Source organism: Erythrolamprus reginae, unplaced genomic scaffold (genome assembly GCF_031021105.1).
Source record: "Erythrolamprus reginae isolate rEryReg1 unplaced genomic scaffold, rEryReg1.hap1 H_1, whole genome shotgun sequence".
NCBI lineage: Eukaryota > Metazoa > Chordata > Lepidosauria > Squamata > Dipsadidae > Erythrolamprus > Erythrolamprus reginae.
In genome coordinates this window covers 2,745,289-2,766,331 of record NW_027248462.1, presented here as the reverse complement: position 1 = coordinate 2,766,331, position 21,043 = coordinate 2,745,289, and the positions used below count along the sequence as shown (strand labels likewise).

The 21,043-nt window shown below is 40.2% G+C and overlaps 1 protein-coding gene across 1 annotated transcript; it reads right to left on the bottom strand.

Moving 5' to 3' along the window:
- Positions 1-5,794: 5,794 nt before the first annotated feature.
- LOC139155314 (vomeronasal type-2 receptor 26-like) lies at positions 5,795-16,792 on the bottom strand. The gene is made up of 6 exons (XM_070730434.1): positions 16,617-16,792; positions 14,958-15,249; positions 13,260-14,117; positions 11,533-11,760; positions 10,543-10,669; positions 5,795-6,696 (listed from the first exon to the last, which is right to left on the bottom strand). Exons 1-6 carry the CDS (start codon positions 16,790-16,792, stop codon positions 5,795-5,797), a joined length of 2,583 nt encoding a protein of 860 aa, XP_070586535.1.
- Between the last annotated feature and the right edge of the window lie 4,251 nt (positions 16,793-21,043).

The following is a 21,043-nucleotide window of genomic DNA, read 5'->3' as shown; positions in this document are numbered from 1 at the left end:
GGGCAACCACAGGGCTGCCTTCTGCGGCTCTATTTTTAAAAGTTTAAAAATTTCGGGGTTCGGGTTCGGTGATGTCACCCGAATCTTTTGCAAAGTTTGTCCAAATCCACTGAACCCGAACTTCGTTGGGTTCGCCCATCACTAATTAGAACACTCCTGATCTACCTATTGGAGGCAGGCTGGCCTTGTTTTCCACCACCTGGGAGAATACCTCCTCAGATGCCTGGGTCAGGGACACAATAAAGTTTGGGTCAGGGACACAATAAAGTTTGGGTCATTAACACAATAAAGTTTGGGTTTTTATTTGACTTCTTGTCTTTTGCACCCAGTTATTTTGTCACCTCTCTAGTAACTGCAAACCTAGATAAGTGAATGATTATGAAGGCTGCCATAGCCCACCTACTTGAAATCCAGGCAATCCAACAGTTCGCCATGACCCAACAAGGTTGAAGTTTCTATTCCATCCTATTTGTGATACCCGAGTCATTGGGATGGGAGTGGTGGTTGTGAGTGAGACTAGATCTCATGTGCCTCAACTCCTGACCCTGGGCTCAAGTGGGCTCAGGGTGCTGTTGCTTAATACCAGGTCTGTCATGAATAAATAATTAATAATAATAATAATAATAATTTTAATAATTTATTAGATTTGTATGCCGCCCCTCTCCAAAGACTCGGGGCGGCTCACAACAAGCAATAAAACAATATTGTACAGGCACAAATCTAATATTAAGAAAAAACTAAAAAACCTAAAAAAAATAATCTGGGATTTACTCTCGGACAAGGAGGCTGACCTGGCACGTGTGACTGGCTATGTCCTAAGGGAGGTGTCCTTCTCTAGAAGCTGTGGCCAACTGTGTTTCAGGTATGGCATCAGCTGTGACCCCAGACAAGGGGGAGGAGTGCTTATTATAGCCTAGAAGACCTTCAGCCTGTGCAGGCTCCCTGCACCTAAGATAGTCCTGAGTCTTTCCTTGTGAAGTTGGACCTGTGGGTTCACGTGGGCTTGCTGCTTACATACAGCCCTGCCTGTACTAGTTAGGAGATAGTCGGGTTGGCAGTCAAGTTCCCCAGACTGATAGTATTTGGGGACTTTAATGTACCGTCACTCAATGAATCCTCTGGGTTGGTGCAAGAGTTCATGGCTTCCATGGCAACCATGGACTTGACCCAGGTAATACAGGGCCTGACTAATGAAGATGGACACACTTGACATGGCGCTTCTCTCAGGACAGTTGAGTAATAATCTAAATTTAAGAATCTTAGAATTTAAGAATCTAAATTTTAGAATCTTAGAATTTAAGAATCTTTCTCCACGATTCTTAATAAGAATCGTGGGGAAAGATTGGATTTAATATCTACATGAAACCACTGAGTGAGATCATCCCACAAAAGTATGCTGACAACACTCAGCTGTACATCTCTACTCCTGTGTCAATTCAGTGGAGCAGTGGATGTGATGGGTTGGTGCCTGGAGGCTATGAAAAAAGCCTGGAGGCTATTTTTAAAAGTTTAAAAAGTTTGGGATTCGGGTTCGGTGACGTCACCCGAATTTTTTACAAAGTTTGTCCGAATCCGCCAAACCCGAACTTCATTGGGTTCTCCCACCACTAGTGAGAATGTCCATGATCCACCTATTGGAGACAGGCTGGCCTTGTTTGCCACCACCTGGGATAATACCTCCTCAGATGCCTGGGTCAGGGACACAATAAAGTTTGGGTCAGGGACACAATAAAGTTTGGGTCATTAACACAATAAAGTTTGGGTCAGGGACACAATAAAGTTTGGGCTGGTTTCGGCCAGCAGAGAGGTGACATGGAGATGGGTCCAGGAGATTGTCAATGCTTCTTTGGGGAGGGGGTCCTTTCCGGATCCCTACAAGGAGGCACTTGTGTGCCCCCTCCTCAAGAAGCCTTCCCTGGACCCAGCCATTCTTAACAACTACCAGCCAGTCTCCAAGCTTCCCTTTTTGGGGAAGGTTGTTGAGAAGGTGGTGACGCTCCAACTCCAGCGGTCCTTGGAAGAAGCAGATTATCTAGGTCCTCAGCAATCAGGATTCAGGCCCGGCTACAGCACAGAAACTGCTTTGGTCACGTTGATGGATGATCTCTGGTGGGACAGGGACAGGGGTTTATACTCTGTCCTGGTGCTTCTTGACCTCTCAGCGGCTTTCAATACCATCGACCATGGTATCCTTTTGTGCTGGTTGGAGGGGTAGGGAGTGGGAGGCACTGTCCTTCAGTGGTTCTCCTCCTACCTCTCTGGTCGATCGCAGTCGCTGTTAGTGGGGGGTCAGAGGTCGACCTCTAGGCTTCTCCCTCATGGAGTGCCTCAGGGGTCACTCCTCTCCCCCTGCTATTTAATATCTACATGAAACCGCTGGGCGAGATCATCCAAGGGCATGGGGTGAGGTATCATCAGTATGCGGATGATACCCAGTTGTACATCTCCACCCCATGTCCAGTCAACAAAGCAGTGGATGTGATGTGCCAGTGCCTGGAGGCTGTTGGGGTCTGGATGGATGTCAACAGACTCTAACTCAACAATAAGATGGAGTGGCTGTGGGTTTTGCCACCCAAGGACAATTCCATCTGTCCACCATTACCCTGGGGGGGAAATCACTGACCCCCTCAGGGAGGGTCTGCAACTTGGGTGTCCTCCTCGATCCACAGCTCACATTAGAGAACCATCTTTCAGCTGTGGTAAGGGGCACGTTTGCCCAGGTTCGCCTGGTGCACCTGTTGTGGCAGTATTTGGACTGGGAGTCACTGCTCACAGTCACTCATGCCCTCATCACCTCAATGCTCAACTACTATAGCGCTCTCTACATGGGGCTACCTTTGAAGAAGTAACTTCAGATCGTGCAGAATGCAGCTGCGAGAGCAATCATGGGCTTTCCTAAATATGCCCATGTTACACCAACATTCTGCAGTCTGCATTGGTTGCGGATCAATTTCCAGTCACAATTCAAAGTGTTGGTTAGGACCTATAAAGCCCTTCATGGCATTGGACCAGAATATCTCTAGGACTGCCTTCTGCCGCATGAATCCCAGCGACCAGTTAGGTCCCACAGAGTGGGCCTTCTCCAGGTCCCGTCAACTAAACAATGTCGTTTGGCAGGGCCCATGGGAAGAGCCTACTCTGTGGTGGCCCCGGCCCTATGGAACCAACTCCCCCCAGAGATCAGAATTGCCCCCGCCCTCCTCGCCTTTCGTAAGCTCCTTAAAACCCACCACTGTCGTCAGGCATGGGGGAATTGAGATATACCTTCCCCCTCGGCCTTTACAATTTATGCATGGTATGTTTGTGTGTATGTTTGGTTTTTAATAAGGACTTTTAGTAATTTAAGTATTAGATTTTTGTTATTGTTATTAGCCGCCCCGAGTCTATGGAGAGGGGCGGCATACAAATCTAATGAATGAATGAATGAATGAATGTCTGGATGGGGGTTAACAGGCTCAAGCTCAACCCTGACAAGATGGAGTGGCTGTGAGTTTTGCCTTCCAGGGACAATTCCATTTGTCCTTCCATCCCTGTAGGGGGAATTTTTGACCCCCTCAGAGAGGGTCCGCAATTTGGGAGTCCTCCTTGATCCACCGCTGGAACAATATCTCTCAGCTGTGGCAAGGAAGGCATTTGGACAGGTTCACCTGGCGCACCAATTGAGGCTCTATTTGAACAGGGAATCTCTTTTCACAGTCAGGCTCTCATCACCTTGAGGATTTACTATTGCAATGCTCTCTACATGGGGCTACCTTTAAAGAACATTCGGACACTGCAGTTAGTCCAAAAAACAGTTGTGCTCAGTCAGATCTCACAGAGCCGTACCACCTCTGGCTGGCCCTGCCTCACCCATCTATCCACCAATTACTGCTCATCCTGCCCACCCTACCCAGTCACTCCTCATCTTGCCTCCATGACATAGATCACTGTGTGGCTCCTCACTTATTTGACCACACAGTTTGTCTGGCTTGTCTGTCTTCCCAAGCAGTGCCTATGGTCCAAATGAGTGGCCCTGATTTGCCTGCCTGGGTAAGTAAGCCTGAGAATTATGGCCTAACAAGTTGCCCCCTGTCCCCACCTGACTTCCCTACTCCTTTCCACAAAACCTGCAACCCAATCATGCTTCCCTGCCTTCCCCATGGCCTCCCTAGCAGTACTTATAGCTAGGCCTGCTCACCTGCACTCTCTACTTCCTTACACATGGCCCGTGGCCATGCTATGCTTCCTTTCCCTCCCCACGGCCTTCATAACTGTCCCTATGGACAGACCTGTTTGTCTGCCTTCCCTACTCCCTTCCATGTGGCCTACAGTCTGCCATGCTTGCCTATTTTCACCTCAGCCTTCTCAATAGTGAGGCCCACTTCCACATAACCCACAACTCTATGCTTGCCTGCCTTCTTTGTGGGGAAGGGAAGCAGCTGGTCTATTGTTGCCTTTCATTGGAGTGCATGGACTGAGACGGCGCTCCTCCTGCCATCCCTTCTCTTCCCATTTCTCTTCCCTGTCCTCGGAGAGGGGCGTAATATAAACCTAATAGTAAAAATAATAGTAAAAATAATAGTAAAAATAATAGTAAAAATAATAGTAATAATAATAATAATAATAATAATAATAATAATAATAATAATAATAATAATCTCTTTGTGGGCAGTGGGTGGGGTCCCCACCTCACCCAGATGCCCCCAACAAATTCCCCAAGCATTTCTTTGCCTACCATAGTTCCTATTTCATCATAGTTCTTACCATTGTGTGCAGGGAAACAAAAGCTTGTATGGAGATAAAAAAAATGTTCAATCAATCAATTCCAACATTTTCCAAAAGAAAACAATCTTATGAAGTTGGAATTGATTGAGTGAAGATATTTTAGACCCACACAAACTTTCATTTCCCTGCACATGATGGTGAGAAATGTGATGGAGATGGACATTAGGTAGGCAAAGAAATTTGGGAGAAGCGAAGGCATCTGGGCAGTGGTGGGTGGGGAAATCTCTGTGGCATGGCTTGGGACTGTATTGGCAAAACAAGCAACTGAATGGCTAGCATGAAGTAAGAAAGAACAAAACAGTTCCATCTCAACAGGCCCCCTCCTGCCACCAAGCACGCCAAACTATGCTCCATTCACCTGCTCCATTTCCCACCATTCCCATGCTGTCTGGGAGGCAAGTCACTTGTCTGTGCCGCTTCTGAAAGGTTTCTGCACTTCCTGCTGCTTCCTATGCTGCCTGGGAGGCAGGCTACTAACTGCACTTACCAGAGCTTCCTGCTTACCTCTGAATGCTGGATGAATGCTTTCCATCTTGCCAATGGCTTTCTGACACTTCTTCTCCTTGTAGCACTGAGATTTATTTAATCTATTTATTTATTTAATCTATTTTGTATGCCGCCCAACTCCTGAATGACTCTTGGTTGGTTTTAGAAAGCCAATGCTGCTTCTCCAGCTGCTGAGCTGGAGTCCATTTGAAATCCAAGAGTTCTGGACTTCAAAATACAAGGAGCTCAGTTCTACAAGGAGAAAAAGCACCAGGAACCCATCAGCAAGTACCGTAGGGTATTGCTGGAACTTCTAAACTGTGTGGTTTAGATGGAAAATAATGACAGCACTGCATCCTGAAATGCTCTAATTGCCCCAATCCTGGCTAGTAAAACAGAATATAATGACCAGTAGTACAAGCAACTCCTATTTTCATATATTAATCTTGAAGTTTTTATTAAATTTCAATTCAAGAAGACTTTATGAAATGGAATGAGCTAAAGTACTTAAATAATTATGCATTACCGTGAAACACAGATATACTTATTTTTCTTTCCTTATTAAATGTTCCTTATTATTCATCTCGGGTCTCAATAAAATGATGTAGCATTTGGGGGAAAATATACACCCCAGTAAACCAGCACTGGAAGATAAGATAGAGAAGATTTCCACAGCTACCATGTATTTCCCTTTGGTGCTCAGGTAGGTTGGAACAAATGTCAGCCAAACACTGCAAAACACCAACATGCTGAAAGTGATGAACTTAGCCTCATTGAAACTGCTGGGAAGCTTCCTGGCCTGGAAAGCAATATTAAAGCTGACACTAGCCAGGAAGCCCATATAACCCAAGACAGAGTAAAACATGATCACAGAGCCTTCATTGCATTCCATTATGATTTCTCCCTTTAGTGAGTGCAGATCTGTATCTAGATAAGGTGGAGAGATACTCAACCAAACAATGCAAATTCCCAATTGGATGAAAGAACCCAAAAATACAATAGAATTGGCCAATCTTTTCCCTACCCATTTTCTTATTCCAGAGCCTGGTTTAGTTGCCATAAATGCTAGAATCACAGTCATGGTTTTTGCCAATATAGATGAAAGGGCCACTGAGAAGATAATGCCAAACGTTGCTTGCCGTAGAAGACAGATAATCTTTTTAGGTCTTCCTATGAATAGGAAGGAGCAGAGGAAGCAGAGAAAAAGGGAGACGAGGAGAATACAGGTGAGGTTCCAATTATTGGCTTTGACAATTGGAGTTTCTTGATGCATCCAAAAGACTCCAAGAATGAAGATTGTAATCAAAGAGAAAGCAACAGCTAATGTTGTAAATAGGATCCCCAAAGGTTCATTGTAAGAGAGATAGGTGAACACTTTGGGAATACATTGATTTTGGATACTATTGGGATACTGATTTTCTGGACAGTTCATGCAGATATCCATATCTGATAAAAGACAAAAGAATATATTCTTTTAAATATATCAAACTTTTTGTCAATTTACAATACAAATAGCACAATTGATGTTGATAGCAACTACATATTTTAAAAATACAAAGCAAAAGAAAGTATATTCTGTCCTATTAGGTTTTTTAAAACTGAGGTGATAGTTATTAATAGACCCTTTATGTAGTTTATTACTATCTCAATTTGGACTAAGACTGAGTGATGTAGCGGCGAATTACGTTTGCCGATCCCAGTAAAGTGGCCTTTTGCAATTGACATGGAGATTTTGTCAATTCCGATGGTTTTCAAATGTCTGCTGAGATCTTTTGGCACTGCCCCAGCATGCCAAGTACCACTGGGAAAACTTTCACTTGCTTATGCCAGAGTCGTTGCAGATCGATTTTTAGACCTTCGTATTTCACTAATTTCTCTAGCTGCTTCTCCTCAATTCTGCTGTCCCCTGGGATTGCAATGTCGATGATCCATACTTTCTTTTGCTTCACAATCAGGATGTCTGGTGTGTTATGCTTCAGAATTCTGTCAGTCTGAAGTCAGAAGTCCCACAGTAGTTTTGCTTACTGATTTTTGACCACTTTTTCAGGCTTATGATCCCACCAGTTCTTTGCCACTGGGAAATGGTAGTTCCAGCACAAGTTCCAGTGAATCATCTGTGCCACAGCATCATGTCTATGCTCGTAGTCAGTCTGTGCGATCTTTTTGCAGCAGCTGAGTATGGAACTAATTGTTTCATCTGTTTCTTTACAGAGTCTGCACTTTGGATCATCTGTTGATTTTTCAATTCTGGCTTTGACAGCATTTGTTCTAATGACCCGTTCTTGTGCCGCCAGTATCAGTCCTTTTAGTGTTCCATTTGTAAGCCATGACCAGGTCTTTTCTTTATCCACTTTGCCTTCAATCTTCTCCAAGAACTGGCCATGGAATTCTTTGCTCCGCCAACTGTCCATATGACATTGAGTTACAGTTTTTCTGTACTGGTCTTTAGTGTGCTTCACCTTGAGAAGCTTCCTATTGTTGACCTCCATCAATGCTGACTCTTTGTTCTCCTTCATATAATCAGCTAATGCATGCTTCTCTTCTTCCACTGTCTGCCTCACTTGCAAAAGTCCTCTGCCACCTATTTTCCTTGGTAAATACAGCCTGTCAACATCACTGTGGGGGGTGTAGTGCATGTTGGCTTGTCATTAATTTTCTGGTTTTCCTGTCCAGTTCTGCTTGAGTCCAGTTCACTATGCAAGCTGTGTATCTAATGACAGGTATGGCCCAAGTATTTATAGCCTTGATAGTGTTGCCACCATTCAGTTTGCTCTTCAAAATTTTTCTGGTCCTTTGGATGTACTCTTTGCTGATCACAGTTTTCACCTGGCCATGATATTATTCAGTTGCATGATGCCCAAATATCTGTACGCTTCTGGCTGGTGGCACTTGATGCTTTGAACATTTGGCATTTCAATGCCCTCACTTTCAGTGATTTTCCCCCTTGTCAGTGTTGCTGTGGCACATTTATCCAGGCCAAACTCCATGCTGATGTCATTGCTGAAGATTCACACAGTGTTGGTTAGTGACTGTATCTCACTTTCTGATTTTCCATACAACTTCAGGTCATCCATATACAGCAGGTGTGAAATTTTTGGTGAATTCCTAGCAGTTTGATAGCCTAGGTTTGTTTTCTGTAGGATGAGTGACAGTGGGATTATAATGATGGTGAATAGCAATGGGGACAAAGAGTCCCCCTGGAAGATGCCCCTTCTGATGTTGATCAGTCCATAGCTTTCATTCCCAACAAAAAGCTCAGTCTTCCAATATTTCATTGCCTTTTCTATGAATTTCCTGATGTTTTCATTGACTCCAATGACTTCCAGGCATTTTATGATCCAGCTGTGTGGCAATGAGTCAAAGGCTTTCTTGTAGTCAGTGCAGGTCATTATTATTATTATTATTATTATTATTATTATTATTATTATTATTAATGAATCTATGGCCCAGATTGTTCAATTCATTTAAAATTAGATATTGCCTTTAAATACATTTAAAATTAGTTTATGCCCTGCATTACTCTTACTACTATGAGGATCACCCACAAAGTAATGCACCACAATTTTTTCTCAGCCTACAGTAATGGTAAAAATGCAAAACTTTAGATATACATTATTTGAATTGTCAGGAGTGCATGTGTAAATTTTGCATTTCTTCAGACAGATAGCATAGCTGCAGCAGTGTTTTGAAATGGCATCTGTAGGTAATGTACATTACAAGCAGTGTGTCATCATTGAGTTTCTCTTTGCAGAGAAAAAAGCTGTTGGGAACATTCCCAAACCTTTGCTTAGAGTTTATGAAGAATCTGCAGTTGAAAGAAATATGGTTAGTCGCTGGGCAGAGAGGGAGGGGCCATTAGAAGACAATTTGGCAGAGCTCCAAGATTTGCTGCATTCGGGGCAGCCAGACGCAGTTTGCTGATGTGCTCATTCATGAGGACTGACACATAATGACTTGGCAGATGATGATGAAGTTGTCAATCAGCAAAATAAGCATGGATGCAATCATCCGTGCTCTTGATTACTCAAAAATGTGTGTATGATGGGTTCCACACTGTCTTACAAATCTCTCAGAAAAAAAACATTTCTTCTGAGCTGTTGAAACATTTTGAAGCTGAGGCGGGCGTATTCTTGTCCAGGATTCTGACAGGTGATGAAACCAGGATTCACCATTTTGAGCCCGAAACAAAATGGCAGTTAATGGAATGGCATCCTCCTCAATCTCCACAGAAGAAAAAAATTCAAAGCAATTGCTTCCGCCGATAAGGTCATGATCACTGTGTTTTGGGACTGTGAGGGTGTCATACTCATTGGCGTGATGCCAAGAGGTAGCACCATTAATTCTGAAGCTTATGTGAAGACATTAACCAAACTCAAGAAGCACTGCCAGTGACTTCGGCACAATAAAAACTCAGGTGAATGATTGATTCAACATGATAATACTCAACCTCACACAAGTTTGAAGACTTTGGAACACATCACTAAACAGGGTTGGACAGTGTTACCCCATCCACCCTACAGCCCTGACCTAGCTTCCTCAGACTTCCTTTGTTTGGGCCATTAAAGGATGCCATTTGCGGAAGACATTTTGAGGATGATGAAGAAATGATTCTGACTTTGTGACCAGATCAAGGAGTGGTACTGACAGGGCATACAAACCCTGGAGGAAAGCCAGAGAACGGGATGGAGATTACATGGAAAAATAGGGAATGTAGAAGAAAAATCATTCTTTCTTGTGTGTAAGTTTCATTGTGTTCAATACATAATTGTTAAAGAAAAAAAATGTGGTGCATTATTTCTGGGCGACCCTAGTAGTTTTTCTCATTATTCCTATCACCCTTCTCCTCCCACTTGTGACTATGTGACTGTAACTTGTTGCTTGTATTTATATTTATACAATTTATATTAATATCAATTCTTTCCTGATTGCTTATTTGACCCCTATGACAATCATTAAGTGTTGTACCTCATGATTCTTGACAAATGTATTTTATGAACACTAAGAGCATGTACACCACAGACAAATCCTTGTGTGTCCAATCACACTTGTCCAATAAAGAATTCTATTCTATTCTATTCTATTCACATAGAATATATGATCTTAAGTGACTTTGGTTCAAAATGTTATATGTACAGTGCATGAGAATCAGATAGATGCATGGGAGAGTAAGAAAAACTTTGTAAGAATAAGAATACTGATTATATCTTCATGTTTCTGTACTTAAAAAATAAGACCCTTTGGCTGAAACTTTGCTGGTCAGTTAGCCATTGTCTTAACCTCTTTTTGTCCCACCTATTTTGTCAGAGATCTTCCCTTCTGGACAAGGTGCACAATCATAGCAGCAAAATTTCTCTCCTTCCTTCTTCTTCTTGCTTGAGCCTAGATCACAGTGGTCATTACACAGAGAAACAGGTACCACCTTATCAGAAATACATATGAGAGAATCAAGAAAAGAACACCTGCATTAATAGAATTTTATCAAGCAACTCACACTTGCGATGAAGAAGAAAATGAAAATTGAAAATCTTAAATTAATGGGAAGGAATTGGCAAAAAGTTTTTTTCCACAAAGTTAGATTTTCACAGGATCTGAAAGCTTTTTTAAATTATTCCTCATGCTGTTTCGGAAGATGAGAAAATGCCAACACAAATGTCAAGACTCTATTTTTGCCAGAATTTTTCAATAAGTAGCTTAAATAAGGCATTACAGATGTGTGGATTTATGACTAGTCATTTCAGTCATAAGTCAAGGTATATGTGATTTGATTTTACACCTGGTTTTATAATAATTGTAATTTGAATCACTATGGGTATGCAATAAATCACATGGTTCATATTTGATTTATATAGTCAATAAGCAAATCAATAGTGCTAAATGTACAGTGATGAACATGGAACTGTTGATCTCTGCAATTGGTTATAAAAGTGAATTGATTTGCCAAATGCCTGATCACATGGCTGTAGAGGAACTAGACATTGTAACTTGAGTGATAAATAACTTGTTCATTCTGTTTTAAACTGAAAAAATTAATAAATGATTGAGGCAATAACTATCTGTACCTAAATTCACAATATTTCTTTCCCAGGCAAAATTGTACGCAGTTCTCTTAAGACATGTCATGGACACATCAGTGTTCAAAAGTACATGTAGAAAATGCCATCACTATGGAAAGCTCCAAAACATCAAAACATCACATTCTTCAAGTATTTTCATGCATTTGACAATTGCTCTAAAGAAGGATTTACTTTTGTTATTATTTGATAATCTGCAACTTTTTCTCACCTGGTTAAAACTCCTATGCCATACTATTTCATTGTCATTAAGAGTTAATTCTCTGCCTGATGGAGCCCGAGGTTCTAATGTTCCAACTTTGACTCGTGAAAAGGAATTATTGGGCAAAATAACCCAGTTTACGACATAAAAATCTGTAATCAATTCTTTGTTTTCATCAAAACTAATAGTGTCGCCCATACTGTTGTTGAATACAATGCTTTCCAAGGTGGGATGAAACTATTTTATATGAAAAAGAAAGTAACAATTTAAATCACAACAGGAGAAAAACCTATCAAATTGGACATCGTGCTTTGAAAAATACAAATGAGGATTCAGGATGTCATTGATGATGTTTATATTTTTGCTTATGCATATGTTTGCATATGGCAAATTCATGTGGATACATTCAAATCAATGTTCATTCCTGGTGACCGCAAGGAGAAATTCCTGCAGTTTTCTCAAGAATACTTGATAGTTTTCTAATTGCTTTCTTTCTAGGGCTGAGAGACAGCAATTGGTCCAAGATTCCTAGCTAACTTTGAACCTTAATAATTACACCATTTGAACCTTAATGACTAAAGACTCTTCATGGATTATCCATATTTCACAAATACAGCCATTTATTTCAACACATAGACATTGGATTCATTAAAGATTTAGAGTGTAGGTTTAATCTACTATTGATTGGTACTAACATTTAACCCATTTTTAAAAACACTATATTATTATTATTTATTATTATCTTCAAGAAAGAGAAGCATCCTAGAAAAATTATTGCAAGTGTTATTTAGAAATAGTGCAAGAGAAGTGGAAAGTATGCAGAGAAGAAAACAAAGAAATATAAACAAATAATACAAGATAAGAAAATAATACAAGTCAAGGTGCTGCAATGATTAGAGTGCAGTACTGAAGGCTGCTTCTGCTGATCACCAGCTACCAGTGATTTGGCAGATCAAATCTCAACAAGTTCAAGGTTGATTCATCCTTCCATCCTTCTGAGGTCGGTAATAGGAGGACCCAGATTGTTGGGGAAAATATGATGACTCTGTAAATCACTTAGAAAGGGCTATAAAGCACTATGAATTGGTATGTAAGTTTAAGTGCTATTGCTATAAACAAATAAGAATTATTTGTAAGAATTATTAAGAGCATTAGGAAAATTCATTCACTGAGTTTGGCCTAGTTAGCTTACATTCAGATTGTTTGCTATGTAGAATCTGAATGCAGTATACATGGGGCACTCAAACAGAGTTGTCCAAATTCCATTACAAAATGACAAGTCCTTGTGATACACAGTTATCATCTACTATTACTAATTCAACCTGACCTTTAGAAGACATGGCTTTTTTCTGTATTCTAAAACTCCAAAGGAACACACAATGTTAACAAATTCCTGTATGTCTTTCAAAGTAACTACAGATTTTTTGAAACTAATAAGGACTATGGGCCCAATGAATTTTTTGGAATAAATGGCCCAATGAATTTTTCAGAATAAATGATCAATTTCTTCAACAATTAAAAGCTTTTAAAATGGTGCTTACATTTTTTTATACTAGAGAGTACAATAACTAACTAAAATGTTTTTCTTTCATAGAAGAAGACATGTTCCTTTCTATAGCATTCATTGGGGCCATAGTGCTATGAAACATCATTTGCATACCATTGCTAGGGATTAGGGAAATATGATAATCCAACTACATACACAACATTTCTCTATTTAAAGTAAAATAAAGTACCTGCCATGGTTTTAAATTATGAAATATTAATTGTTCTCTTTCTATTAAATGTTTATATCTGGATCTGAAATTGAGTAAAACATGCAAAGAATGAGACAAAATATAGACTGCATTATAAATGTTGTAACTGTTACCACTCATGTTCATATCAAATAATATATTTGGTAAATTCTCTAATTTTTCATCCCCGGTGCACCTTAATTTGTTATTTTCATTTACACTTGAAATTAATAATGGGCAGTCAAATGCCTGCTCCCAAAATTTATGAACAAAATTGTCTTCTTTTGCCCAGGATGGCCTTACAGTGTGAAGAAATTCTTGGAATCCAGAGGGTTCTTTTGAACGAATTGCAAATGATAGAGTTCCATGGAAACTTTGCATATCCCAAAGTCTCTGAAATGACAGTGAGTCATAATTCCAATGAGATGTAACAATCCACACTTTACCCAAAGGTGGCCATGAAGTCAAAGATGCTATAAGGATAATCATCCTCATATTTTGCATGGATGGTGGTGCTGCATAGATTAAACAAACTTTGACTTTATCTTCCATAAAAAGTTGGTCATATCTTACGTCCATTGAAATCAAGTTTATATATTCCTCCAGATACGTCTTCTTTGGTGTTTTAAGTATGAAAGCATAACAAATATTGTTTTGGGAAAGCAATGGTCCAATTTTTTGAAAAAACATGTCTCCATGGTCATCATCCACAGCCATGATCCCAATCCAATTCCATCCAAAATGCTGAAGTAATTGAATAATACCAGTGTACTGATACATTTCATTTGGGACCATCTGGTATAAGAATGAAAATATATTTTTGTAACCATGGATTGGTGTAAATGCTCCATAAACCAGCTGAAAGTAATGCAGAAAATAATCAGAACCATTATGTGAAAATTTGAAATGTATTCATCTTCATGTGCCATGCTGGTACCATGGTTAGAATGCAACACTGTGGGCTACTATTGCTGGCTGTTGGCTGCTAGTAGTTTGGCAGCTCAATTCTCAACATCTCAAGGTTGGCTCAGCCTTCCATCCTTTTGAGGTCAGTAAAATGAGGACCCAGATTGATGGGGCTATTAGAGAGGACTTTAAAGCACTGTGGAGCAGTATAAATGTCTAAATGCTATTGCTGTTATAACTAAACGGAATATTGACACACATAATGGAAATTGCTGGAAATTGTGCAGTAAATTCATATACCCGCAATATTACATCAGTTAAAAGGGTTTCCTATATGTTTCTGATCCAAATTTAACTGAATGTGAAAATATAGCACAAAATCAAAATCCAGGTATTTATGATCTGCAAAAGTCTTCTTGCCTGATCACATGAAGGGAGGCAAGCAGCATGTAGCCAAGACAGAATATTTTCTCTATTGGTCCACCCCACTTTGAAACTCAATACCACACAAGTAGCAAGTAGAAAATATTATTTTAATAGTGGCATCACCAGGTGAAGTTCAATGCCAACAGGTGTTTCGCAATCTGCAATATTTGGAAGAAATTGCAAAAAGTACCCAGTTTATAAATGCATTCCTCCCATTTATACATATAAATAAGAATTGAAAGTAAAATTGCATGTTCTTTTAGATACACTCTTGTGAAGTCAACTTTGACAAATATCCTAAGAATTTTTAAGAATCCAAGAATCTAAAAAATGTGGGATTTACAGGGAGCCATTTCAAGGGCCTACCTGTGCAATCTTATAGTTGGCAAGAATATTGGCCATAATGGATGTGGTCCCCGTCAAACGACCCCCAATGGCAGCAATAAACCTTTTTGTTAAATCACAGGTGTAGTTGGGAATCAATTTCTTCTGGGTAGAAAGTAGGTTCAAAGTTGCCTTATAGCTTATCCTCTCAGTAAAGTAGTTGTTCATAATGTAGAAACCCAAAGTGACATTCGGTAAGAGTTGAGGGTTCCTATTGATCTCCTTGATAGCAAATACCAAAGCAAGGATGTACTGATATGATTTAGTTGAAGAACTGCAAAAACCAAACAAACGAACAAAAACACACAAAGAAAAACAACCCTGAAAAGCATCTATTTTGAGACTGTCAGAAAGTAGTGATTTCTGACAGTGTCAAAATGGGTGAACAGTGCAGTCAGGCAGTAGGGAAAGCGAATAGAATGCTTGGCTGCATAGCTAAAGGTATAATTCGCAGGAAGAGGGAGATTGTGATCCCACAGTATAGAGCGCTTGTGAGACCACATTTGGAATACTGTGTTCAGTTCTGGAGACCTCACCTACAAAAAGATATTGATAAAATTGAACGGGTCCAAAGATGGGCTACAAAAATGGTTGAAGGTCTTAAGCATAAAACTTATAAGGAAAGACTTAATGAACTCAATTTGTATAGTGTGGAGGACAGAAGGGAAAGGGAGGACATGATCAGAACGTTTAAATAGTTAAAGGAATAATAAGGTTCAGGAGAGAAGTGGTTTTTAATAGGAAAATAAACACAAGAACAAGGGGGCACAATCTGAGATTAGTTGGGGGAAATATGAGAAGTAACGTGGGAAAATATTATTTTACTGAAAGAGTAGTAGATGCTTGGAACAAAATTCCAGCAGACCTGGATGGTAAATCCACAGTAAATGAATTAAAACATGCCTGGAATAAACATATATCCATCCTAAGATAAAATACAGGAAATAGTATAAGGGCAGACTAGATGGACCATGAGGTATTTTTCTGCCATCAGTCTTCTATTTTTCTGTGTTTCTATCTTAAAGGTCTTCTAGTCTAACACCCCTGCTCAAACAGGAGATCCTATTCCATTCTGGAGATATGGCTGTCCACTCTCTTCTTGCAAAGCCTCTAGTGATTGAGTATCTATAACAACTAGAATCAATCCATTAATTTTTCTCATTCACAAGCAATTTAACCGTAGTTCTAGGTTGCATCTTCCTTGGATAATTTTACATCTGTTACTTCTTATACTGTCTTAGGTGCTCTGGAAAATACTTTGACTCATCTCTTCTCTTTGACAGCCCCTCAAATGTTGTTTTCATGTCTTCCTTACTCGTTAGATTAGTTCCTTTTATTGTTCATGGTATGTTTTAACCTTCAGTTCCCTAATAATTTTTATTCCTCTGTTCTGTGCTGAATTCTGAATGTTTTAGGAGAATTGTATATTGATTTGGTGCAATGTGTGAAGCCATATGGACTTTTCTACTTAGTAGACAATTTCTTTTTAACAGAATTAACAGAAAATTCCTAATGACATTATAGTTATAATTTTTTTTAAAGAAATTGCTACTTTATAATCCTGTTACTTAACTCCCCCCAACCAATAATTTTCCCCAATTCCTTCTAGTCTGAAGAGGAAAATAAAATAGATATTTTTACATCACTTCATTGATAGCCATCTGAGAGGGCTCTTCTGTGAAGGAAGGACTATTGTGAAAGACAAAGGCTTGAGAGATTATTGCTCCAATGATAAAATCTCCAGGCTGAGCAAAATGATGGTATATAGGAAGTAGGTCATCAGGTATGCTACAATTGATAGCATATAATTTGTACATAGTACAGAAGAGGAACACAAGAGGTAGTATTCTTGTCAGCCTCATCCTATTACTGTATTAACAATTTCTATCCTGACAAAGATACATGTTCCTTAAACAGAAAAATATATCTATATCACAAGACAACTCTATATGCAGTATAACAAATGATATTTTGAAGATACCTAAGACACTTCTATTATTAGGCTGACTTTTGGAACAGTGAATTTAATATAATTGTTAATATTAAAGACAAAACCTGTAATTTTCACAATTCAATATTATGCACATTTCTCCTGAGAAATGAGCTAGACCTGTTTATTTAGGTACTATAATATGTTTAGATTTTGGATGTCATGAAAGTGTCATTACCCTTGTCAATTACCATTGATTCTCATGAATATATTTTTGCAAATATATTGTGAACATATATTTTCACAATAATATGATTACAAGCTGTTCAAATCATTCAATAATGAGATTTATCTATATTTTATTCTTAATATTAAATGTTGTTCCCCTTTAGGTATTGGGCCTGACAATATGTTTGTTATGTCTAATCTCTGTTTATGACATCCCATGCTTTGACATAATTAGATTAAAACAACATATAGTTTTTCTCTGTAGATCCTAAAAATTTAACTTTCTGTTGTTTTAATCTAATTATGTCAAAGCATGGAATGTCATAAACAGAGATTAGACAACAAATTACAGTCAACAGAAATGTCTATTATACTGATACTGATACTGGAGTTGCTCTAGTTATGGAAATGGGAGGCAGACCTAAAAAAAAATCTGCAACTACTTGAATGTACATTCAAAGTTCACAGAATATTCACAGGTCACAATTTAGAATTATCAATGGGGCTAAGTTCCTATTAAATTGGAAAGTCTTTTTTTATTTGAAAGAACAAAACAAATTATGATGTGATCAGGAACTCATATAGACATGGATTAAAATATTAGATAAATAAGTCTTTATGTAAGGAATTTATATCAGAAAATTTAAAAAAGACTAATGAAGTGTAAATATATGGCTTTTTAAAAATCTTCTGATGAACTAAGTAAATAAGTAGTAGTAGTAGAAAGTGTGATCCAGGGGATCAAATCTATTATTAATAGGAAACAATATTTAAGCTCAGGATTGAATTACAGAGTTATTTTGCAGAGATTGGTTGATTTCTTGAAAATATTTCATTAACCAACTAGGTAGCATAATTTCAACTTGAGCATCCTAGATCTAGGTACAAAACATGCTAGACAATTCCTGTAAGCCTCAGATTCAGACAAATTTCCAGTTCTGGTGATAGCAGAGAGAGGAATGAGGAGCGAACCCCATGGAGGACAACAGTGAATAACAACTATTAAGATCATGATAAGGCTTTTTGTCCAAAATTCAAACTGTGCTAGGGGTTCCCTGTTTTTCCTGGGGAGTCTGAGCTGGTGCAGTGTCTCGAAGGACAGAACTACATGGCTGTGTCTGTAACAACTGTGGAGGGGAGGAGAAGATGGAGATGGAAGATGGAGGCCGCATGGCAGGAGAGACTGGTGGATTGAAGTGAGCCGAACTACCAAGCTGCCTTTTGATTAGATTAATAAATGATAATTTGATTATTAAACGCTAGCAGGTGAGAATTGCTGGAAGGGGGATAAAACCTTCTTCAGATATATTAGTGATAGGAAGAAGAAAAACTGCAGCATCACGAAGCTTAGTACGGGGAATAATACATGCATTAATGGGAATAAGGAGATCGCTGGCCATTTCAATAGCTACTTCTGTTCAGTTTTCTCAAAAGACACCTTACAAAATAATACTATAGAGGTATATAGCATTGCTTCCAGCTGTATGGATTCAGCTCTAGTAATCTTAGAAGCCGATGTCTTAGAAGAACTTGAACAATTAAAGATAAATAAGGCAATGGGTCCAGATGGCATCCACCCCAGAGTTCTTAAAGAATTAAGATCTCTCATTGCTACCCCCCTGACTGATTTGTTTAACCAATCCCTGTTCCTGAGGATTGGAGAATGGCCAGTGTTGTGCCTATCCACAAGAAGGGCAGTAGAGAAGAGGCTGGTAACTACAGGCCAGTTAGCTTGACATCAGTTATAGTAAAATGATGGAGCCTCTACTCAAAAAGAGGATAAATCAGCATCTAAAAAATAATAACTTATTGGACCCAAATCAGCATGGCTTTACTGAAGGAAAATCATGTCAGACTAATCTCATTGATTTCTTTGACTATGTCACAAAGGTGTTGGATCAAGGTGGTGCCGTGGATATTGCCTCTCTGGACTTCAGCAAAGCCTTTGATACGGTTCCACATAAAGAGCTGATAGATAAATTATTGAAGATTGGACTTAATCGCTGGATAGTTCAATGGATTTTCAGCTGGCTGAAGCGTAGTCATCAGAGAGTTATTGTTAATGGCGAGTATTCTGAGCAAAGACAGGTTACAAACGGTGTGCCACAAGGGTCTATTCTGGGTCTTATTCTTTTTAATATGTTTGTGAGTGACATAGGGGAAGGTTTGGTAGGGAAGGTTTGACTATTTATATATTACAGATTAGATTGGACTCATTTTAATTAACTAAGTTATTACCTCATTATCCATATTTTATATATTTTATATTACCTTGTTAGTATTTTAAGTTTTAGTATTTTAACTATAAATTGAATTACTTTTAACTAAATTATTGGGGGGTTTAATGATGGACAACTGGGGAGGGTGTAGTAGGTATGGAATGAATGATTGGGATGGATGGGATGGATGGGGTTATAATATGGGTGAAGTGAATGGGAAGGATGTAAGTAACATAATTGGCCCACCTGGCGCTGGAAGGGCAGGAGGGGGGGAGGCACCTATCTCTGGGGGGACAGAGGGTCAGAACATTCCGGTGTTGCTGGGGAGAGGCAGATATGGCGGGGGCCACAGAGTTAGCCGTTCCAGGGGAAGGAGGGATCGTTGCGTAATAAAGATCCCTTGTTATGGCTCTGTGAGCTCAACCTTGGGTACTGGTGGTGAGTGTAATTCTGGCCCTGGGCTCAGGTTGCTGCTGCTCAATGCCAGGTCAGTGGTAAATAAAGCTCTCCTCATCCGGGACTTAATCCTGGATGAGGAGGCCAACCTGGCATGTATTACTGAAAACTGGCTGGGCCCAGAGGGAGGAGTTCCTCTCTCTGAAATTTGCCCCACTGGGTTTCAGATATGGCATCAACCTCGACCCCAGGGAAGGGGGGGAGGAGTGGCTATTATAGCCAGGGAGAGCCTTTGCCTACGTAGACTCATTGCTCCAGAGATTGCGGGTTGCGAGTCTCTCTTGATGAAGTTGGAGTTAGGGGTTCAGGTGGGCTTGTTTCTCACGTACCTGCCTCCCAGCTGCATGTCTAAAGCCCTGCCTGTGCTGCTTGAGGAGGTAGCCGGGTTGGCGGTGGAGTTCCCCAGACTTATTGTCTTGGGGGACTTCAACCTGCCGTCACTCGGCGAAGCCTCTGGACTGGCACAGGAGTTCATGGCCACCATGACAGCCATGGACCTGACTCAAGTAATACAGGGTCCAACGCACGAGGGAGGGCACGCACCCGACATGGTATTCCTCTCTGAGCAATTGAGTAATGGTCTGAGACTAAGGGGCTTAGAAGTATTGCCTTTGTCATGGTCAGACCATTTCCTACTACGGCTTGACTTCCTGGCTCCAATCCTTCCCCACAGGGAGGTGGAACCAATTAAGATGTTCCGCCCCAGACGCCTAATGGACCCAGAGGGCTTTCAGACGGTGCTTGGGGTTATTCCAGATGCACTCGTCCACAGTTCGGCGGAGTCTCTTGCAGAAGCCTGGAACAAGGCTGCAGCGGAGGCTCTTGATCGGATTGCGCCTTTGCGACCTCTCCGCGGCGCTAGACCCCGTAGAGCTCCATGGTTCAACGAGGAGCTCCGGGAGTTGAAACACCAGAAGAGACGTCTAGAGAAGCGATGGAGGAAGAGTAAGTCTGAATCTGATCGAACACTTGTAAGAGCTTTTATTAAGACTTACAAAGTGGCGCTCAAGGCGGCAAGATGCGCGTATCATGCTGCCTTGATTGCATCAGCGGAATCCCGCCCGGCCGCTCTGTTTAGGGTGACCCGTTCCCTTCTTAATCAGAGGGGAGTTGGGGAGCCCTTACAGAGTAGTGCCGAGGATTTTAACACGTTTTTCGCTGATAAAATCGCTCAGATCCGGGCGGACCTCGACTCCAATTGGAAAACAGAGTCGGCTGACAACGAGTCAGTTGAG